The 25,330-nt window shown below is 32.2% G+C and overlaps 1 protein-coding gene across 1 annotated transcript; it reads right to left on the reverse strand.

Annotated features, from left to right (window-relative positions):
- On the reverse strand, positions 1-25,330 carry LOC102879980 (C-type lectin domain family 2 member A). Its single transcript, XM_015585501.1, is given in 4 exon segments — positions 1-109; positions 732-793; positions 1,662-1,831; positions 25,264-25,330. Coding segments are annotated over 4 exon segments (408 nt in total).

Below are 25,330 nucleotides of genomic sequence, written 5' to 3' on the forward strand. Positions count from 1 at the left end.
TTAAAATCTAGGTTTCCTGCAAATCCTCTTGATATCAACAAATCCCCTGGAACTATAGACTCCATCAGCATCTCCAAAAGCAAATTATCCATTCCCATTAATTTCAAACCTGAAAAGGAGCAACCAAAATTAGTTTGGAAACCACTTACTGGTGTAATCAAAAATGAAATTAAGAATAGAGTGATTTAAAACATTTTATAAAACACCGAGATCTATACTCACCCATTACAATGTGCTGCACAAAAATATCTGGTACATTAAAAGAATATAAGACTGAATGTAGGCATTTAATTATTATTAGTGTAATCTGTAACTTTATTTAGAACAATAAGTGGAAAAATAGACATAAATAAACATGAATACGTAAAAGATATAGATATATCTCTATATTTATCTACATTTACCTATATCTATTTTTATCTATCTAGGGCACATTGCTAAACATGCTTCTCAATGCAACCAACTTTTATGATTTCCATCCTATTTGACATGCTCTAATACTTCTATAGCAACAAACAGTACAGATGTTTACTTTAGTTTTAGCAAAGTGAAAGATTTTCACTTTATCCTTTTACTTCTTAAAATCTCTAAGTAGTAGAGTGACTTTCAACAAGTCACTGAATTCTTTGAGCTGTTCTGTCTTGAATTATCTTTAACTTCTGTCTCTCAAATGGGAAATGGATGAGAAAAACATATTTGACTTCTAGTTCTAATGCATAAACTATCAGTACGTTTTAGTCATGGACTGAATGACAAAGACTACAAACTGCCAAATAGATGACAAAACCAAGAGCTAAGCAATTTTTATAGGAATTAATATATCATGTTCTTTAAAGGTGACAGAAAACTGATGCTTATATTTTGTTTTGTGCACAGGTTCACTCTCAAACATCACAGAGGAAGGATTTTAGGGAGAAAGGGTTTAATAAAAAGTGTAAGTACTGTTAAAATAGTAAAACTTAGTGGTTAACTACATACCAGATAAGAATGCCATTCCTGTTGTATGTTTGCTCATAGAATCAGAAATCAAACTAACTTCTGAATATCTTCTCATTATTGGTCTACAGATCTATTAGTCAGCTTTTCTATTCAAATAAACTTATTCCATCTCACTGTGCCCCTGAAGTCCAAGTCCTTCTTTCTATGTCCTCTTTTACGTTTTTCATTCACTGTCTCACTTTCTTCAGACTGTACAGATTTTCCTCACACCCTCATCTCTAAATTCTAAGGGCCATATCATTGTTTTCATTTTCCCAGGCCATTCTTGAGAAGATGCAAGTGTAAAGGCACTAAAAACAATCTATTTAATAATCCAAGAACATTGAACAAAGACATTTAGCTATCTGGACAATATGCATTGTGGTTAAGGACATAGCATCGCTAGCTAACTTGCTTGGGTTAAAATCACAGTTCAAAAGTTATGGCTGTATGACAATGACTGGGTTACATAACATCTCTGTGCTTCACTTTCCTCACCTTTTAAATAGATATATTTAAATATTTACTTCATACACATTGGTTGAAGATAAGTGTTTTATAACTACAGTGCTTAAAACATTGTCTGATATACATTATCATTGAGTATTAACTTTGGTCCTTTTTATTTTCTTTTCATACAAACTTAAGCTCTGAAATGATTGAAAACTTTCCCCTTTTCTCACCATATCCTCTTTTGTATCAATTTGAGCAAGTTCTGATCCCTGTGAACTGCAAAAGTTTTTACTGGCTGTCCAATTTCTGGTATCGTCAGAAAAATAGAAACACTTCTCTTTTATTCTGATCCATTCTCCTGAACATTCCATAGTTAGGGGATATTTTGAAAAGATTAGAACTGCAATGGAAAAAAAAGGAAAGAAATGATCAAATAAAAGATGAGTTAAAAAGTATTTCTACTCATTCTGGTGAATCAGCTTTACTTTTTACTTCCATGGTTTGAGGCCTGTAAAATTAGCTTCATTCATGGGATGATAGATGAATTTAATTCCCCTGTCTGCAAGGAAAACCATTTAGTTATCGAGTAGTCTATACTTTATCTTATTTCTCTGGCTTCTATTTTGAGAAATGGAACTGCTAGCCTCTCATGGACTATATTGACATCCTCCCAAGGCAATGCATTAAATATAGCAATCGGGGAAGAGAACAAGGACCTGAATATAATTTAGGCCTCAAGGACTAGGGTAAAAAACGAAGATTTATCTTTACCTTGAAAGAAAGGAGAAGGTCATAGACAAGAGAGGACATCCAAGCTGGGGAAGTAAAACTCATCATAAATGACAACGAATCACTGAAATATAAGAGTTACTGAAACATTTGTTCTATCTAACCAACAGTCAGTGCCAAAGGAAAAGGAATAATAATAAATGCATTCTATGTTCATTGTTTTGAGAATTTACCATTTGCAGTTAGGTCCTGAGTAATCAGAATAAGATAAAGTCTCTGCTCTCCAGATATTTGAATAAGTTAATGTAACTAATAAAGAGCCAAGTAAGTATTTAAATGTAGGGCCAACTTCAAAGCTTTCTCTCTTCACTCTGCCATGATTTTTTTTCTTTTTTGTAATACTCAGAACTGGAATTTGGGCTACAGCAAATGTATATTAAAAAATATATTGGCTTTCAAACTTTTAAAAATTAATTAATTAGTGAATATAAAGATTTCTTATAATAACTCTTCTCTATAAATATTTAAATTCCAGATGTTTAAATATCAATAACATTGAGATCTAGGACTCTATAGCAACAGAAGCTGTAAGAAGAATATCCAGTACTCTTGCAAATGATAAAGGAAACAAGAAAGAAGAGCTATAAAGTGTTATTTTAATGTAAGTGTTAAATTAAGCAAAGTATGCATATGGAAAATCAAGACTGAAGACCATTAGGCCCTGGCTCAGGAATTAAAATCTACCTTAAAATTCTTTTCGCAAAATGAACTAATACCCAGAAGATAATTAACATTTTCATTTTTACAAATCTACTTCAACAGAGAAAATCTTGCAATATATCACTTATGCTACTATTTTTTTCTTTCAATATAATGTGATAGAAATAAATGAATATTTTATAGAACAACTATTAATAATATTACTTAGTCTTGATCCAAAAAAATGAGTACAGATACATTGTAATTATACAATCAGTGTTGTATGATGGTTAAAATCAGGATTTAGAGTCAGACAAGAGTCTCAATTCTGGCTCTGGAATTTATTATTTGTGAAAAACAAGTTATTCATTCTAGCCTCTATTTCTTTGTAAATGAATTTCATAATTATATTTGTTCTATAGTCTTGTGAGAATTAAATATAAATAATAAAATACAGTATATTTAACATTAGTTTTAGAGGAGTCTGGAAGTAAAAATTACTCTGACATTCCAAAGACATGTTATCCTAGATGTACAAGAACAATAGACAGGGCTTGCTTAAGGTAAAGATAAACCTTTTACTAACCAAATTATATGCCTGGGATGTGATTACCCACCGTGACTTGCCCAGTGAAGTGATTGTTCAGACTATCCTGTGTGGTTACTTTTGGTCATGGGGCTTGTCAAGCCTATGTAGCTCCCTTTTCATTCACGAAAGTTTATGAGTTAAGCAACTTACCTAAAATAGAAATGAGCATTATAATAATCAGGAAAAGAAAGCATTTTCCACTTGTAAACTGCAAATAAACATTTACAATAAAATTTCCATAGAAACCCTGACTGTATGTTTGTTATTTATTCTTCCCCTATAATAATCAGTCAAGAAACTCTCATTAAAAATATCTATATCTTAAAGTATACCTGAAACTGAAAAAAAAAAAAGTACTGCATATAGACCAATTTGGTCAGGTAAGCAGCACACCTAACCTAGCACTTCTCAACTATGACTGCACATGAGAGTTACTATGCCCCTGAGCTATGAAATCAGAATGTGGGTGGGACCCAGGGCTTTTCTGAAATATCCCACAAGTCATTCTAATATGCAGGCAGGGGTAAGAAACTGTAATATACACTGGTGCCTATTTGTGTTTGGGTGCATCATGGGTTTCAACAGTAGCTATTTATAGCTTAGCTTCGCATGTTCAAGATGGAGGTGATGAGAAAAGTAGAAAGTTAAATCAAAGCATTAAGGTGGTTGTTAAAAAAATAATAAAATAAATACATTAAAATAAGATAAAAGGTAATGGAGGATACAATGGTCTAACAAAGGGCAAAGAAGATGAGTGCCAATAATTGTTAAAACTGTTCAGATGGGGCATGGGGGATGGGGAGATAACTGAGACTTGGTGGAAGGAGGGAAGAAAGGCAAGGTTATTTCAAAAGGTGAAAATAGTATGAATGGGGGATTGTAATCAAGAAAGTAAAAGGGTCATCAAATTGCTATGATTGGGCAAATGGCTATAACAGATACATAAATCAACAAAATTAAAGATAGAGAAGGAAGGAAAGTTATAAGGTCATATGACAGACGAACTTAAATGTAAGATAAATTGTTTTCTTTATTCTGTAAGCAGCAGGGGGAAGTTTAATGTGTCTGAGCAAAATAATGTCAAGATAAAAGCAGTAATTTGTGGTGAGCAGAATGAATTAGAAAGGAGAGGGGTTTGGTACTCACGGAAATGTTAGGACATTAGGAACAAACAGTAATAATTCTATTAATGATTAAGGTAATCTTGCTCAACACATTATTAGCATACGTAGAAATACTCTGGAAAGAATATATGTATACATACACACATGTGTGCATTTAAAGATCAGAAAAACGGTTTTGAAGAAAGTAAAATCAAAAAGATGTCATACACTTTTGGTCTCTTTAGAGCTGTAGGGCAAACCTAGTAAATGAAAACTAAGAAAAGTTATTAGATTTTGTAGAGGAGGCAAAACTTTACTTCAACTGGAGCTCTTTAACAAAAAGATTGAAGAGAGGAGCACACTTTATAACGGTAAACAGTGTGGGAGAAATCGAAACAAAGGAATTCAAAGAGACGGCTTAAAACACAGGCACTTTTAGCAAAGAACAGTAAATCCGTGGAGAAGTGGCCGGTCAAAGAAAAGCAGTTTTAGGCTTCCAAAGGTAGCAAACTGTGGAAAGGTAAGTATTAAGGAGGAAACTAATGGAGTAAGATGTGTTGTCTCTGGGCTGATAAGAGTCCGTTTCTAGTAAAGGAAGAATTTATATCCTATTTTTAGGCAGAAATGGGAGAAGTGTAGAGTGAGTTTTTCCTGTAGCTACTGCTTCTTAATAGCCTTTGGCTCAAAATAATTTTTATGTCAAAAAAGCATATTTTGAGATGATATATTCTGGTTTCCTTCAGTTTCATGATCACAATAAAAGGGTAAAGAGATTCTAATGAAAGAAATCTGCAGCGTTTTCAGACAGTTTGATTATATAAAAAGGAATACCAACAGAATCAAATTTTATTTTCTTTGCTTTTCTTGTGTCACCTGTTACAACTGCTAGTGCTATACAAAGTTAAACAGTACCAACAAGAAAGCATCTTTTTCTCGTTCTTAATCTTAAAAGGAATCTGTATAAAATTTTATTATTAAGGAACATAAATGTGCTGTATAAATTTAACATATAACATTAGCAATTTAAGGAGGTATTCTCCTACTTTTCACTTCCTAAGAGGGTTTATCTCAGATAGACATTGAATGTTGCAAATGTTTTATATACATTTATTGAATAATTATATGGTTTTACTTTTTAAGTCTGTTAAGGAGGTAGCCCTATGCTGATTGATTTTTTGATATTAAAGCAATCCAGAAATAGACCCACTTGAATTTGAGTAAAAGTATTGAAGAAAGTAAAATCAAAATTAAGTACATTGTTGTATTTAGTCAACTAATATTTTATTTGAAATTTGTACTTCTAATTTTATAAAATATTTGTCTATTTTTTTTGTCTTGTTCTTAGCTTGGTTTGAAATCAAACTAATGCTAGCTAATAAAAAATTGAGCAGATGTCTCTTTTTTTTCTAATTTCTGGAGCAAGATGTATAATATAAGAATTAGCTGTTCCTTGAAAGTTTGGTAGATTCACTCTATTTTAATTACCATTTCAGTATTTGTAATATTTATTCCAATTATTTATTTTTTATTATATTTTTATGTTTTTTTTCTTTTTTATATTTCTCCTTTTGGTCTTTTTAAAATTATACTTAGTTTCAGGTATGCAACATAGCGATTAGACATTTATGTACCTCACAAAGTGATCACCCCGACTTCTACACATTTCTGATGGTTGCCAGAAGGGAGGGGTCGGGGAATTGGATATAAAAAGGGTAGGAGATTAAGAAGTACAAACTTCTAGTTGTAAAATAAATCACAGGAATGTAATGTATAGCACAAGGAATAGTCAATAATATTGTAATAACTATGTATGATGACAGACGGTTATTAGAGTTATTGTGGTGATCACTTTGTAAGGTATATGCAGACGGTTACTAGAGTTATTGTGGTGATCACTTTGTAAGGTATATAAATGTTGAATCACTATGCTGTAGATTGGAAACTAATATCATATTATATATTTTATATCAATTATAATTAAAAAATCTTTTAAATAATTGTTTTAAAAAAAGGAAATTTTGGAGACAGACTAACATACAGGCAGAATGCCACATCAAAATGAGAATGACTATCTACAAGCCATGGAGAGAGACCTGGACCAGGTCCTCTCCTTACAGCCCTCACAAAGAACAAACTTTATCAACACACTAATTTTAAATTTCCATCCCCCAGAACTGTGACACAATAAATATTAGACATTTAAGCCACCCAGTTTGTTGTATCTTGCCATAGCAGTCCTAGTAAATTAAAACACCAAAGCATTTATAAACTAAGATAAAAGAAAATCGATTTTTGAAAAATATAAAATGCCAAATATATGAGAAAAAAGAGAAATTAAAATGTTATAAATACTGAAATGGTAACTAAAATAGAGTAAATCTACTAAATTTTTGAGGAACAGCTAATTCTTATATTATACATCTTGTTCCAGAAAATAGCAAAAAAGAGGCATTTGCAAAAGAAGGCATAAGCTCAGTCATTTAGAAACACCTTCATTCACGTTAGCTGGATGTCAGTTATTTCTGTCCATCCTCAGGCTATAGAGGTTGAAACGTGGAAAACAATCTTGGTTACAGGGTGGAGTAAAACTGTGGTAAATAACTTCTTTCCTTTCTGTAAAAGTACATTAAAAAATGTTTGGGAAGTAATACACATACCATAAAATTCACCCTACATATCTTCAAACACATAAGCTTATGCCCTCTCTTGCACGTATAATACTCCACATATTCTTCCAAATCTTTTATTACTTTATGGAAATGCTTTCCCTCACCTCGCTTTTGTAGTTTTCCTCCATAAGTAAGTTGGTTAGCATTCTTAGGCTGTCGCATGTTTTTCATTTCTTTTCCCTTTATTCTCACTCACCTAGTGAAACTTACATGTCTGGCGTATCTAGCTGTTATGGCTGCCATCACGTAGCTCTGGAGGTGTCATGGCAAATGTAATTAATACAGATTGGTAGGAGAGAACAAGAAGGTAAATTGTACATATCACTCATAAAATGCACTGAGTGAGCTTCTATGTCTAACTGAATGTTAATGGACAAACAAAAGAGACTCATTAAATTATATTAGAGACAGTATGAGAAAACTCATACTTGTTTCCATTAGAGGTAGAAGTAGACAGACTTGTTAGTTTAGGTAGGCGAATGGAATGTTGTTGAATCGCCCATTAAAAGAGTATTATGGAATCAACAAAATTCTTTTGTCCTTAGACAAAAAAAAACAACAAAAAAAACTTGGCATATTGAGTGGCACACATGGAAAGCAGTATTCCTATCATTAGGGCACTCCATACCATTTCTTGGAATTATCTCATTTTATAGAAAACCTATAAACAAGTCATAAATAATAATTATACACACATACTCAGTCTGTATAAGTTCAAATACATTTATTACTTGACCTTGAGAAAGTTGCCTAAATTCTCCGCTGCTCAGTTTTCTCTTCTGCAAAATTGAGAGCAAAATTAAAATTGTACTTCCCTTGTAGGAATGTTACAATGATCAAATGAGATGCTACATGGAGAACTTTACAATGATGATGCCTGGCATTTAGGTAAAATGTATCTCTATCAATCTATCTATCATTTATCATCTATCTATCTGTCTATCTATCTATCTGTCTATCATCTATCTACCTATCTAACCTATTATCTATCTATACACACACACATAATCAGGTACATTTTTATCACTTTAAAAATCTGTTTATGAATTGCAGCATATATGTGAGCTAAAATAGAAATGTATATTCCTTGCAGATCATTTTGTGTATGAAGTTGTATTATGTATTAATAATTTTACATCTTTAAGTCATTCATTATTTAGATCACTGATCTACTTTCATGGTTAGAGTCAGCATTTCTCTCTGAATTTGAATATATATTAATATGCTCAATTATGACAACTAAAAATCTGTACATACCTTTTCTCTGTTGTGCAGAGCCAGCCCTCTATTCATTTCTGTGAAATCAAGGAGCTTATAACAGGGAATAATGAATGTCCTTTAAGTTTTGCTCAATCACGTTAAAGGACTGATACCTTCAATATGGTTGGCTCATGCCTTGTGGTCATTTGGAAAGAGCTACTTTTGGAATCAGATGAACTGATTGTAAGATTGTAATCTCAGGTCTATATTTTGTCAGTTTTTTGGATTTCTGGAAAGTTACATGAATTCTTTTTATTGGATATTCGTCATTGCTTTTGTAGAAACACAACTTTCCCATTCTGTTTGGAAGGCTATTAAATGAACTGACATAAAAGGTATAATGGGCATAGAAATGGCATTGTATGTCATCAGTAAACTTTGGAAACTTCTCTCCCCTTATGTGCTTCCTTATAATTTGTACATTCATTTATTTAAAACACCTCATGTTTTGCATTGCAATTACTCTGTGTGTGTGCGCGCGTGTGTGTGTGTGTGCGTGTGCGTGTGTGTGTGTGTGTTGTGTGTGTATTTTGTTTTTCCCCAAGCCTGACAGAGGCAATCAAATACCTATATTGTATTCATAGGGCCTGGCTTGTCATAGTGGTGTGAATTACTTGGTTACACTTCAAAAATATGGCTTTTTCATCCACTTCAATTTCTGAGGTAACATCAAACCAGCAACACCCCACTTTGCCCCCTGAGAGGGATGGTCATGGAATGTCCAGAAACAAAGATATTCAGGCTGTTTTCTACATTGTAGATTCTCAGTAAGCATCGATTTAACACGTTTATCCAAACTTCTTCATAAATACATTATTTTTTCTTCAGTAATCCACACATGTATTTTTGCTTTTACCCTTTCTGTTGAATTTAAATATGTTTAAACCTATCTGTGGCTCTTTTGGCCGATTTTGTGGATATTTTTCTCTGCTTTTTATTGGTTAATAAATAATCTGATGCAGTGGTATCCGGGATGGAGTCTTATTGGAATAGAAGTGTACTAACCTTTTACAATACAAAATGCACTAACAGGAAGGCTACTATTAATTTGTAGGACATCAAAAAGACTGGTAATTTATTTTGCTTTTTAAAAATTCTTTGTTTCACAATATTTGTCAATGAAATAAATCGTGTTTAAAGTGAAATAAACAAAAATAAAAGGAAGACTGCAGTCACGTTATTAGTTTTCTCTTGTGGTTTCTTGCCGCGGTCCAGCAGCGACAGGATCCAGGGGCCCCCGAAGGTGAGCAAGGCGTCGGCGCGGGAGACAGTCGACTACAGAGCTCAGAGGCGGTGTGACACTGTTCCGTTTTATTGTGATTTGAGTACAACTTTTATACTTTCTATTTTGGCATTTGATTATACTTTGTGGTTAAGGTAGCAGGGAGTTAAATTTCTGTGGTTAGGCGAAGGAGAAAATCTTATAACGTATATTATTATCAATATTCATGATTAACTAGTACATTCTTCTCTCAATTATTTGAACAGAACTACCTGATGGAACAATCTAAACTTTTAATTCTTATATCTATTACGTAAGATACAGTTTGACTTAAGTAAAGGTGATAGATAGAGGTATTCATAACAGCAAATATTGGCTTGTGGGCAGACATTGTTGTTCTTTCTGCCTGAAGAAATCTTTTAAATGCTATTTGATTTATGCTATATCTAAAGTTCAAGCTGAACCTTTCTCATAGCTGTTCGAAAGTTTCCTTGGTGCAGTATTGAGGAAAGTATTTATAAAAATCAGTTTTACAAAGCTGCTTTTGTAAGCTAAGTTTTTGTTCCGTTGTGTTTTAAGCACTAAGGAGGTCCTGACCTAGCCAGCCTTTCTATACAACTTAAACTACTATAAGGCACATGAATTCTATCTTTATTCACTATCTTCATTATAAGTTCCTGTATAAGGCAAAGGAGGATCAGGTAATCTTTTCATACTATTAGCCCGGCTAGGTGGATACTAGAGTTTTTCATTTATCCAGTAGGCCACAAAAGGAGGCCCTTCCATAGTAGGCACAGGCTTATGAGTAAATTTCTTATCCTTTACTAATTTTTCTACTAACTGCGTGGGAACAGGAGCATAAGTTGGTTCTAGTAATTCAGCTTGTTGTAATTTGTTCATAACATCTTTGAGAGGCATGTCAAAAAGAATTTCTCTTAATAACTGTTCAAATAAAGGGTTTACGCATTCTGGACATGTCAGGGTGACTAGAACTGATTCCGTACGCGGGGAATTTAGTATGTTTTCCTCAGAGCCAATTTTGAAGAAATCCACTTGTACAACGTTTACACTTACTAGAATTTGTGCTACCCAAATTCCCCCTATTAATAGGATCGTTCCTAAGAAACTAATTATCCCTAAACACATGCCACGTCCTCATTCTTGACGATGCATTCCTTGAAGCCTCTGTCCCCATCTCCAGACCTTGTCATGCAGTAGGGTAGAAAGAGGACACGGCCGTTTCTAAAGTATTTATAAGTGATATGCTTATATTTAGCCTTTATAGACATTATCTGTTAAATTCCTTATTGATAACTGAGAATGAGTGTAAAACACCAGCCCTACATCTCCTTATTCAATTTTATATATATTTATGTATTTTTTCCAGTGGTCACCTCTATAATGTTAAGCAGCACACTTAATGTCTATTTCATGTTTTATGCAGGAAATTTATCTAGATTTTCTGCTTGTACAAAGAAAACATTAGAAATAATACATGTCACTCCAACACTCCTATGCTCTTTTTACATATTTTTAAATTTCATGGTTATGAAATTAACGTTATTTGAGTAGGATAGAACAGAAAATCGTTAGCTCAGATTATAAGCACAGATATTTAAATACAGGAAATGTGAGCCTAGATTTGTTTTTTTGGCCTCAGGTTCTGTAAATCTTAGAGGAAGATAAATATAATCATATATTTAGGCATATCTATCTATCTATCTATGATCTATCTATCATCTATCATCTATCTATCTGTTCACATATAGGTGTATATATTTTTATTATGCAAATGTTAACATATAATGCACATTATTCTGTACTTTATTGTTTTTTAATAATATATCTTAAAATTTTTTGTATAACTAATAACTAAGAACTACAAGCTGTTCTGTATGAATAAAACCTATCTAACCTGTCCATTTGGTAATATTATGGTCATTTCCCAATATTTTAAGCACAAATCCATATGCCTTTATACTGCACACACATATACAAGTATATCTAATGGGTGAGCCTTAAAAGTGAAATAGCTGAGTTTGAGAATATATACACTTTATAGGTTGATAGATCAAGTTAAATCACTTTCCAAATAGATTATACCAATTTATATTCCCACTCAAAATTTAACATGATAGTAAATATAATAAAATCATTGTTTTTTTCCCTACTTTACTTTTTGATTAACTTTCATGGAACTTTATGTAGCATGTTAGATTGGATAGTATGGAGGTTGTATAACTGTTTGTTACAAGTGCTATTTTTAGTTTGTAAATATATTTATGTTATATTTATGTTACAAAGTTACATTTATACAACAAATATTTGAAATGTACTGATAAAATTAAAATTCAGAAAAATCAAATGATTGGTCTAAGTTATTATTTAAAATAAATTCGGGCATGTTTGGATTTAAACTCATACCTTCTGATGTCTCTTCTTCATTCCCTCTTTCCATTTGCCTTCTGATAAACTTCTTTTTTTCCTCCACTTATTAAAACCCCAGGAATGCTGTTTAAGATCGGCTCCTTCTTTAAGCATATGCGATTTTTACATTGAACAAACGCTATTTGAATGATGTGATTATAAAGCTAGTTTAATATTATCTTCTATTCTCTGTTTAAATGTTACTACAGGACTCTGGATGAAAATATAACTTATTTTTTACTCTTGAGCAATATATGCATGCAAATAAAGAGGTCCATGTTACAACATGTAAAGAACTGAGAACTGATATGGATCCACTCCCAAATCTCCTCTATATATGTTTCAAATAAAACAAATTTTAAACCATATAAAGTGTTATAAGTCACACTTTCCCAATAATTAACTCTTTAATAGTTTAAAAAGTCATGTTTACTCAGCTATAACAAAAAGTGAAATCTTACCATTTGCAATGACATGGATGGACCTAGAGGGTATTATGCTAAGTGAAATAAGTCAGACAGAGAGAGACAAACATCATATTATTTCACATATATGTAAAATCTAAAGAACAGAATAAACAAACAAAATAGAAACAGACTCACAGATACAGAGAACAAACTGGTGTTGGCAGATGGGTGGGGGCTTGGGGAGCTGGGTGAAAAAAGTAAAGGGATTAATAAGTACAAATTGGTCATTACAAAATAGTCATGAGGATGTGAAGTACAGCATAGGGAATATAGTCAATAATATTATAATAACTATGTATAATGCTAGATGGGTACCGAACTAATGGGAGAGATTACTTCATAAATTATATAAATATCTAACCACCACGCTGTACACCAGAAAGTAACATAAAATAATATTGAATGCCAACTGTAATTGAAAAATAAAAAAATTTAAAATGAGTACAAATTGGCAGTTATAAAAATAGTCACAGGGATGAAGTAGAACACAGGGAATATAATCAATAACATTATAATAACTATGTATGGTATCAGATGGGTACTAGACTTATTGAAGTGATCACTTCATAAGTTATATTAATATCTAATCACTATGTTTTATACCTGAAACTATTATATTGTATGTCAACTGTAATTAAAAAATTAAAACAATATATATTTTTAAAAGTTATATAATTTACTTACAACATTCACCAGTTTTTAGTGTACAATTTGGTAAGTTCTGACAAATGTATACAGCCATCCAAATTGCCCTTCAACTTTTCTTGTTTCCTTTTATAATCACTATCCTCTCTGGTCTATGGGAAGCATTCATTTGTTTATGTCAACATAGTTTTGCCTTTCCTAGAATATGTTATATAAATCGAATCACATATAGTATGAAGTGTTTATGTCTGGCTTATTTTACTTAAGATAATGTTTTTGAGATTCATCCAAGCTCTGCATATAAGTAATTCTTATTTTAATTAATGAGTAGTTTCTCATTTTGTATTTATATCACATTTTATATTTATATCTGCCAATCAGCAGATAATAGACTTTTGTTTTCTGTATTTCACTATTATAAATAAAGCTGCTATGTGTACTTCATAACAAGTCTTTTATGAGCATATGTTTTATTTCTCTTAGATAAATTCCCAGATGTGGAATTGCTGCATCATGAGGTAAGTATATATTTAGCTTTACAAAAAAACTATCAAATTTGCTTCCAAAATGGCTGTATAATTTTCATTTTCCATCACCAATGTATGAAAGTTTCAGATGCTCCACAACTCAACAACACTTTTATTGTTAGACTTAATTTTTTAATTTTAAATATTCTAATGATGGTATATTGATCTCTTACATAGTTCCGGTTTACATTCTTTTAATGACATTGTATTAAGCATGTTTTAATGTGTTTTTCATTTAGATTATCTTCTTTGATAACATGTTTGTTCAATATCTTGCCCATTTTAATTGGGTTGTTGGTCTCTTCTCGAGTTGTAAGAGTTTTTTATGTATTTTAGATACATATCTTTCATCTCGTATTTGTTTTGTAAATGTCTCTCAGCCTATGGCTTAACTTTTCATTTTCCTCACAGTTTAGAAAATCAAAAGTATTTTACTTTAATAATAACAAACATTATTTTTTTCTTCCATGATTTGTGAATTGTGTGCTTCTTAATGAAATCTTTGCCAAATTTAAGGACTCAAAGATTTCCCTCTGTTTTTTCCTTTTCTGGATATTTTGTAGTTTTAGCTTTTATATTTAGGTATTTCACTTTGAGAAAAGTTTTACACTTGGTATGAGGTAAATATTGGGGTTAAATTTTTAAAATATGAATATGCAACTGTTCCAGGACCATTTTCTGACTGTTCTTTTTGAATTACCTTTTCACTTTTGAAAATTCGAGGGCCTATATCTGAGGTCTTGATTTTATTTTATTTTGTTTTCTATACTTACATCAACGCCATATGATCCTGACTGCTGTAGCTTTATGTTAAATCTTAAAATGTTATTATAAATCCTCCAACTATATTGTACTCTTTAAAAAAATTTTACTTTTCTAAGTCCTTTTCATATTTTTAAAAATTTTTGAATCTTCCTGTCAATTTCCAAAAAATAACCTGCCAAGATTTTTACTCAGTTTACACTAAATCTATAAATTTGGGGAAATTGATGTTTAAATGACATTTGGTCTTCATGTATAAGCATTGTTTTTCCTCCATTTATGTAGACCCCCTTTTTTACTCAGCAATGTTTTATAGTTTTTAATGTACAAGTTTATACATATGATGTTATATCTCTATGTTAAAATTTTATATTAGTGAAAATGGTATTATGTATTTAATTTCAATTTCCAATCTGTTAGTAAAAATAAAATAGACTTTTATATATTGACCATGTCCTGTGAAACTTTATCAAACTATTCACTTAGCAGTTCTATTATCTATTTTGTTGATTTCTTAAGATTTTCTTCACAGGTGTTTTATTTCTCTTCTAATTAGTACTTCTTTGGTTTCTTTCTCTTGCCTTGTTGCACTGGCCAGAACCTGCCATAAATGTTGAATAGAGAAAGCTTGCTTACTTTAATAATGTTCCCAATCTTAGGAGGAAATATGCTAGATGTAGTTTTTTGTAGATCAGCTTTAGAAAGTTCCTAGTTTGCTCATCTATTAAAACAGATTAACATCTAGCTAGTTTGCTGATCAAACTAGCTAGATGTTAATCTGTTTTATTAATCTTTTTCAAAGAACCTGACATTATTTACATCCTATTTCCTCTCTTTTTTTTTCTCTTTTCTATTTCATTGATGTTTTTGCATTTCTTTCATTCTTCATTCTTTCTTACATTAGGTTCGGCTTTTTATTTTTCTACTTTTTTAATGTAGATGCCTAGATTAATCTATAGCTTTTTTTTCTCATGTTAATTGCTCTACTCCTTCCTGTGTTTTACATTCTTAATACATACAGATTTTCCAGATACTGTATGGTTGTTGATTGCCAGTTCATTCTGTTGTGGTCAGAGAAATACTTTTAAAAAATTTTTTGAAATTCATTTAGTATTCTTTTGTGGCCAAGATATGGTCTTAAAATTTTTGTATAAACTTGAAAAAAAATGAACTCAGTTAGTGTTAGGTGAAGTGTTCTATAAGTATCAAAGTTGGTTGATAATGTTGTTCAGTATTCTTGTTCTATAAATTATTGTTATCATTTATTGAGAAAAGGGGGTAAAATGCCAAAATATAATTGTTTTCTATGTCTCTCTTTAAGTTTTTGTTCATGTGTTTTAAATTTCTCTTAATAGATGCACACACAATTAGGATGGATATATTCTCAAATGAATTGACACATTAATTATGAAACTTACCTCTTTATCCACAGTAATATGCTTTCTTTAGAAATCTACTTTGGTAGTATTATAGCCACTCCAGGTTTCTTTGGAATATATTTTCATGTATAATTTACATGCCTATATTTATATGTAAAACTTTACATTTGTACAGATATATGTGAACATATTAGTGTAGTATCTGTATCTGGATATATAGCATATGCATATATACATACATGTTTCTAAGTGTTTTCAGTATATATGATTGTCACTTATATGTTTTTGAATATATGAATACATGTTTCTATATTTGAATAAATGCATCTTCATAGGTGCATATATTTGTAACAGATGTGAAAATTAAGATCTATACTGCACACCAAATTTTAAAAGATGGAAAGTTCTAAAGTGAGATTCCAGAAAACCTTATATATATTTTAAGAAGAAGTGAATGAGAACCTGTTCCTTTCTTCAACTTTTGAAATGTAAAATGGTTGAGTTTGGAGAAAGAATTTCTAAAGGGATTTTTGTGGAAAAGCTCTTGTCATGTTGAGATTTTGCAGGGTCCAACAACTTCTATTCTTCTCTTTCCTGTCATGGTTCAAAGCTAAGAAAACAAATGAAGGAAAAGTCAGCTTTATTACTGATAAAGCTGATTTTGGAGAACATGACATAAATGCACATAAACATGGCTTTCAATTCTCCCCCTTGGAATAAGGCACATTACCCACCCAGTCATTGGCATCCCTGGACGATTTTAGGGATTTGGTCTTCGATGGTGAAGCAAAGTAGAAAAACCTAATTAACTTCTTAATATTTCTCCCATGGGCCTTCTTTGCGAATTCTAATGAGATACACACCACTCAAGCCTGAGTGGAACATCATTGTTCACCTCACATTTCTTCTCTTTTATCAACTTTAGAAGATCTAATTGAATTTCAGATAAGTAGAGGTATCTTTCTCTCCCTTCCTTTTACTTTCCATTCTAAATCATGCTGACTTATCAGTTACGACCAAGATCACTATTACACTCATTGGCTCAGATGGACCAGCTTAGGTGGTCTAGCATAAGTTGTAAAAACATATATGCATACATTCATCTCTTGGTTCTTTCACATTCATAGAATATCTGATATGTGCTGGATATTGTTCTGGGTATGTGATATATATCCATGAACAGAACAGACAGAAGTCCCTGTCTCCATGGTGTTTCCATTCTAGAAAGATTAAAATCTCAGTTTAGTTTTTGGCTTCTTATATATGTATTTAAATAATGATAAAAAAATAATTTAAAATTTCATCAGTTGACTTAAAATTTATGCTTGATGGGAAAGAAAATGTATCTATATAAATTTGTAATACATAAAAAGACTTTTAAAACATTTTTAATTGTTTGTACGGGGAAACAATCTAAGGACAAAGTCCCTTTCTGCTGCATATATATTTTCTTTTATCATCACAATTGGCACTGCTTATGCCCGTCTTAAAAATGAAAGCACAATTTCCATTTCCTTCAATACGGAACCTGGAACAAAACAAAGAGATTAATTATTTACTAAGCTTCATGAAAAATAACTAAGCATAGCTTAAAATATACGTAGTGTAAATTTCGTTGACTGTATTTCAAAATCTGCAACGTGGAAGAAACACAAGAAGTGAAATAAACTGCTTTTCTCACTCTTATCAAGATTTAAACTTTACCTTGGGACTGTGGTGTTGGGAAGAAATGAATATGAGACCTTTATCGCCTTAATAACAAAGAACGTCCTGGAACTTTATGCTGTTCTATAATGTAATAAACATTGTAAACCCATTTTGTAAAAGATTAGATTTTTCTCTTTATACTTTGGAATAAAAATGAATAAATCAGTTTATTTAGCCATTTTAAGATTATATAGAGGGAGAGTTTAACTGTTATTTCATTGACCACCCTTCACACGTTAAAAAATGGTCTGTCTTAAGGCTGAAATTAGACACAGGAGTGTGCAGAGGGCAGATCATGTGATGACACAGAGGTAGAAGATGGCCATCTACAAGCCAAAGAGAAAAGCCTTAGGAGAAATCAACCCTACTGACACCTTGACCTGGGACTTCTAATCTTCAGAACTGTTCCTTAAGGCAACTGTCTGTGATATTTGTTACAGTAGTCATAGCAAACTAATACACCAACTTTAAGTGACTTAAAACTCTGACTTCTCCCTCATCATTTTTTTAAAGTGTAACTATGTATAATATCGTGTTAAGCTGTCAGTATTTTCTCTCAAGAAAATACCATAAGTATTAGGTTTTGTAGTCATAAAGTTTATATCATACTTTTTCGTACATTTTCAAAGTTGAACACATAGTTACTGATTATATTATTATTCTCAAATCACAGTATGTGTATTTTCACCTCAAATTGGTTATAAATACAATGGTGACAGAAGTTTCTCTAAATTTATGTTGTTTTATAATCTAGTAAATATCATAAAACATCTTGCTATTCTGTTTATGTCATATACCTCATATAATATCTAGCATAGAATGCCACAGAACTAGAAGAGTGTCTATCTATGGTAGTTGCTCCACAAAATGTAGCTAGATAATGGACCTCTCTATGGGGAACTCAGTACTCTTTCTCTTTAGTTATCCTTCCTGAAGATACAGAACATTTTAAATGTTTCAAGAGTCTAAGAGTACAATCACTTCCTCAAGCTAAGGAACATAGTGAAGTTCTAGCATTTTAAATAAAGGCCAAGAGGAGCAAATATTTTCTCTTTCTGACTTATTCTCTTCCATTTCAAGCCATCAGTGGGTGGGGTAAGTATAGGCTCGAATATATTTTTCTAAGACTCCCGTGTCAATGAAAGTCCAAAGCAATAGCAAGCAAACAAAAGACAAAGCCTCAAGTGGAACAAGGCAAGGATCCAACTACTTAGACTTTTATTTAGTTTAGGATAAAAGGAATACTTGTGTCTCACACACGGTATAGTCTAACTCACCATATAGAAGTCAATATTGGTAGTTGATGCCAAACTCTCACTAAAGACCATGTATTTGTCTGAAGGTTCTCTTTGACCCCTATCTGCCGAGGATCTTTTGCGGGGATGGTGTGGAGGAAACTTTGGAGGTAGCTGATTATAGACTCATGATCCTTACCATGCTTAACACATTTAATAACAAATAAATGTTTTTAAGGCTTACCAGTTACTTAATGCATCTCCATTTTCCCACATCCAGTGGGTGCTTGCATTTTGTTTCCTCAGTCCAATCCAGTATGTAGAGGGCCCCATAGAGTGGGTCAAAATTTCCTTTTACAAAATACAGAGTGCAGTGCAGTAATGGACCTCTTCTGAATTTCTAATTCTCACTACCTCCAATGCTATGATCCTTCTTTGAGCCCATTATTCTATTGCTAGGGTTATTGCAACAGCTTTGTAACATGACACTGTGCTTTTATACTTGCCATTACTAACCTATCAGAGCAAAGATAATGATTCTTTTAAAACTTAAGTCAGATCATATCACATTTTTTTTCATAATTCTGTAATATTTCCCTATTTTACTTGGAGGAAAAACCAGTCTTTACAATAGATTACAAGATCTTATTGATACACACCCTTCACTCATTCTCTCATTCTAGGCACAGTGATTGGCTGCCTCTTTTCTGTTCCTAGAAAATTTCACGCATATACCTATCTTAAGGCCTTTGTTCCAGTGGTTTCCTCTTGCTGAGAAGTTTATCCCTTTAGATTCCCTTGACTAAATCCCTTATCTACTTTACATTTTTGCTCAAGTATTATCACCTCAATGAGAAAAGACTATCTTGCCGCCTACCTACTTGTAACCCTCATATTATCCCTTAATTTATAAATACTTCTATCTTTGCATAAAATTTACTGACTTCTAATATACTATATAATTTACATATTTATCATGATTTTTCATTTCCCATCTCTTCCCTTGGGATGTAAACTACATAAAGGCAAAGATTGTTTTGTTGAGTTATGTATCATACTCTCAAAGTATACCTGTCACACAGTAGCTCTATAAACTAAATGAGATTTATATTGCAAAGGAGAAATCTAACCACTTCATTCTGGGAGCCGAATCTGACCAGAGATCCGTGATAGGCCATACAGTTGGCCTGGCCTTCTCTCCAAGTTTTTTCGAGATCAAATCGAAAGAAGCAGTTATCATGGATTCGGTTCCAGCCTTGTGGACATGTAGTAGTCTTCCAAGTGCATGTCTTTTCAAATTTAAAGATCCTTAGATTTTTAGCTAAGATCAACATAGTGATAGAGAAAAAAAAAATGAACAAAGTGTAAGAGAAAGAAAGTTTAGCCTTCAGAGTAAACGATTCTCATATATTTCAGATTGAAAAAAAAATGCGTTTTTTTGGATGAACACCCAGAAATGAAATCGCTGGGTCATATGATAGTTCTATTTTTAATGTTTTGAGGAATCTCCATACTATTTTCTGTAGTGGCTGCATCAATTTGCAATCCTATCAACAATGTATGAGGGTTCTCTTTTCTCACCATCCTCACCAACACTTATTGTTTGTTGATTTATTGATGATAGTCATTCTGACATGTGTGAGATGATATCTCATTGTAATTTAAATTTGCATTGCTCTTATGAGTGGTGACATTGAGCATCTTTTCATGTCTATTGGCTATCTGTATATCCACTTTGGAGAGATGTCTATTCAAGTCCTCTGCGCATTTTTTAATTGGATTATCATTTTCTTGTTTTTGGTGTTGAGTTGTATGAATTCTTTATAAAGTTTGGATATTAACCCCTGATCCATATTTAGCCGAAGAAATCCAAAACACTAATTTGAAAAGATATATGCACACCTATATTCACTGCAGCATTATTTACAATAGCCAAGATACAAAAGCAACCTAAGTGCCCATCAATAGATGACTATATAAAAAAGATGTGAATCGTATACACAATGGACTATCACTTGACCATAAAAAAAGAATAAAATCTTTTCATTTATGATAACATGAATGGACCTAGAGGACATACTAAGTGAAATAAGTCAGACAGAGAAAGGCAAATATCATATGATCTCACTTATATGTGGAATCTAAAGAATAAAATAAAAACAAAACAAATAAAGCAGCAACAACAACAACAACAACAACAACTCATAGATACAGAGAATGAACTGATAATTGCCAGAAGGGAGAGGGATTGGTGTGGGGCTGGTTGAAAAAAAGATGAAGGGATTAAGTACAAATTGGTAGTTACAAAATAGTCACAGGGATGTAAAATATAGCATAAGAAATATAGTCAAAAATATTGTAGTAACTATGTATAGTGCCGGATGGGTATTAGAGTAATTGGGGGGAATCACCTTGTAAATTATATAAATGTCTAACCACTATGCTGAAAGTAATATAAAATAATATTGAAGTCAACTCTAATTTAAAAAATCAAAATAATAAAAAGTAAATAAAAGAAAAAATGTGCTTTACTTTTATATTCAATTCAAATAGTTTAATTTTAAATTCAGAAAAAAATAAAAATCAAGAACAGAGCATGAAAGAAATTATCATTGAAGAATTCAGATCTATACATAGTTTAAGACAGCAAGAATAAACAAATAAACAAACTTCAAAGAACTCAATTACACTTCTTCAGCCATTTCCCCCTTCCAGTTTCTTTATACTGTCATTTTCTCTATTTCTTTTCCAGTAATTTACTATGGCATCTGGGACATGCCTCACTGTAAATAAGCAAATTCTCTATCTCCATAGCCTCAGAGGGCAGGCCCCCTATCTGAGACTAGGTTGTATTTCAAGAACGACATTTCCCCAGAAGTTAAAGATTTCCTTTGTCCTTAAGCACAAAACAATGGAAGGGAAAAAATGTTGAAATTTTACTAGCTTTTTACTCTTCACCTTACTGCATAAAGTTACTTCTTAAGGTATAACTCTGAGAAAGACAAGATTTACTAAAAGGACACTTCCTACTCACAGCTGAAATTAATGACTGGTTCAAAGTCAAGCTTATGAATGAGAAGATCCTGAAACGGAACAATAATTCATCAGCGTGGGACTGATATAAAAGCCAAGTGGAAAAATTATTTTAAAATGTCAAGTTTAAAATAATTTTAAAATGTCAAGTTTAAATAAATAGCTAACAGAAAAATCAAGTATTTGGTTCAGAACTTGAGTCACCAGAAAGCCAAGTTTTCTTATTCATTCACTAATTCATTTATTCATTTATTTATTTATTTAACAACTACCTGCTGAGCTTTTATTGTGTGCTAGACGCTTTAGACGCTTTAGTGTATATAATATACAAAAATCATTGCTCTGTGAGACTTAAATGTCTAGTAAATTAAAAATAGGTTGTCATAAACTATATCTGAATAAAGAGGTTTGGGATGGTTGGTAGAAAGATTGTTCGTGGAAATTTTAGTGCAGTAGTCAGGATAGGGTTCAATGAGAATGCGATGTGTCCTAAAGGCTTGAAGTAGGTGAGCTAGTAAGGCATAGGCACATGCAGGGGAAGATCTTCCCAAGCAAAGATAAAAGATAGTATAAGGACTGAGATGAATGTGCCTAACTTGTTCACAAAATAATGAGGATGCCTGTATGACTGGGGAAGACTTGAATGAAGGGGCAAGTAGTAGGAGATGAGATTTCAAAGGTAATTGGATGAATGGATCCAATAAAGTTTTGTATGCCATTGGCAGGATTTTGGCATTACTTCGTTAATAAAGAAAAAAAAAATTGCAGCATTTTGAACAGATCCTATTTGTTTTAAAATATTGTTAAAAAATATACTTTAGAACTGTACTATCCAGTATGTCACATATGGCTAGTGAGCACTTGAACTATGGCTAGTAGAATGTCACCCCAATAATTTTTAATAAAAAAAGAAAAAATCCAAATGTCCTGTAAGTATAAAATATGCACTATCAAAACCTTTAGTATAAATAATGAATGTAAAAATCACATTAATAATTTTTATATTGTGATATGGTGAAATAATATATTGACTATACTGGGTTAAATAAAAATATAATTAAAACTATTTTTATTAGTTCCTTTTTACTTTTTAAATGTGTCTTCTAAAATATTAATGACATTCATAGCTAAAATTATATTTTTACTGGACAATGTTGCTCCAGGAGGTCAAAGGTAGAAGAGGGAAGAACAGTCAAAAGGGAAAGGCTGTTGGCTAGGAACGGGGTGGTTAATAGTAGAAGTGATGAAAAGTATTCAGATTCTGGGTGTATTCTGAAAGACCAGGCAGAATGTAGTTATATTTTGGGTATGAGAGGGGGAAAAGGGTCAAACATGACTATAAGATTTTTGGTTTGAAAACTGGAAAGATAAAATTGCTAGTTCCTAAGATGAGGAAGATCATGGATAGAAGAGATTATAGGAGAGATAGATTAAGCCTACTGCTTGTTATTTGAGGTGTTTGTCTGCAAACATCTCCCACACAGAGGTTTGCTTCTTTGTTTTGTTGATGGTTTCTTATGCTGTGCAAAAGCTTTCTAGTTTGATATGGTCTCATTCATTTATTTTTGTTTTTAATTCCCTTGCCTCTGAGGTCAAATTCATAAAATCCTCGGGGTCCATTAGTTTAGTACCTATATTTTCTTCTATGCAATTTGTTGTTTGAAGTCTTATATTTAGGTCTTTGACCCATTTTGAGTTAATTTTGGTATATGGTGATAGATAACAGTCTGGTTTTGTTCTTTTGCATGTGGCATTCCAATTTTCTCAGCACCATTCTTTGAAGAGGCTTTCTTTTCTCCATTGTATGTTTTTGGCCCTTTTGACAAAAATTATTTGCTCATATATATGTGGGTTTATTTCTGGACTCTCAATTCTGTTCCATTGGTCTGTATGTCTTTTTCTGCCTATACCATGCTGTTTTGATTACTGTCGCTTTGTAGTATAATTTGAAGTCAGGTAGTGTGCTACCTCTGGCCTTGTTCTTATTTCTAAAGTAATATTACTGATCAGGTGAGAGGCTATAGATTTAGTGTAGAACATAAATACTTCCTCAACAGTACCAGGAGTCTAAACAGAGTACATAGGTAGAGATGGAAGTAAGTAAGTAGGTGCAGTGTTAAAAGTATTTGAAAGTTTTCTAATTGCTGTAACTTCTGAAGTAAAACTGGAAGCAAAGATATAGATTTGAGAATGAAAATAAAGAAGGAGTCATTAAAGGTTTGGAGAGAAAGGAAAAAGTGTAAAATTACCTATGGGAGTGAGAGATTTATGCATGAGAAAAGTGGCATATAATTGCTAGTCCCTGTCAGCTTCTTTTAAACCATATTATAATGATACCTGGTGTGATTCTCTGATGCTCACGTTCTTTCTCTCATTTAAAGCTCTGATAAATGCCTACTTGACCTTAAGATTCAGCACAAACACTTTTCTCTTCATAAAACCTTACTTAACTACCAGAAGCAGATTTATAGTCACATCTTCTGCTTGAAATTAAACATACGCCTATTTAGCAACTATTTTATTGTGTTGCTACTGTTTGCTTATATGCTTGTTTTTTTCAGGTATAGATGAATTCCTTTGAAGCCATAAATCTCTTTTTGTCATTTTGCTATCATATCACCTAGTACATGCCTGATGTTCAAGAGATGCTTATTGAAAGAATTCTAGAAGACAAAGCAAGTGACTAAGTTCAAAGAGAAATTAGACACTTTGGCTCGAAGAATACTTTCAGTTCCAATAGTTCAATGTAGGGGAAGAAAAGTCTAGTCCTTGGTTATCAGACTGAATCAGTAATAATACCATTAATATACATATTTTTTTAGCTAAAATTGTTCACTTACATTTTCTAGGAAATCCTAACATTGCCCAAAGAATAAAGGCAATGCTTCCAAAAAGCGTACTTGATATGATTACTATTTTCTTTGCTGTTATACCTAGGGAAAACACAGGTCATTTTTATCTTCTACAGAAAAACAAGCAAACAAAATATGAACAAGCAATGTTTATCTTTTTCTCTATCTTCTATATATTCTACTGTTTGCAACTCAGTAATTAATTATTAGGAAGGCGAGAAAGATCTACATTTTTAGCAGCAGCAGCAGCCTCAAAATGCTTTGGCTCCATTTTTTGGTGCCATTTCTGAGAACTATGTTACTCAGTCTTCTGCCCTGCTTCCAGAATAGAAAACCAAATTTGTTCCTTGGTAAAATACTACTTTGACCAAGCCAGGGATTAGGGGTGGAGTGGGGGCAGTTGTATTTAAAGGTGAGATTACGGATTATATATATTTAAAAAACAAAATTCTGAGGGAGCAAGCTGGGATCAAGAAAGAATGCCAGGATAATAACAGGAGGTTTAGTTTCTGTTTTCACCCCCTTACCTGACCTCTTGACCTCCTGCTCCACAGCCTCAGTCTCATTCCAATTCTCAATCCTTGCTCTATCCAT

The sequence above is a fragment of the Pteropus alecto genome, unplaced genomic scaffold (genome assembly GCF_000325575.1).
Source record: "Pteropus alecto unplaced genomic scaffold, ASM32557v1 scaffold172, whole genome shotgun sequence".
Taxonomy (NCBI): Eukaryota; Metazoa; Chordata; class Mammalia; order Chiroptera; family Pteropodidae; genus Pteropus; species Pteropus alecto.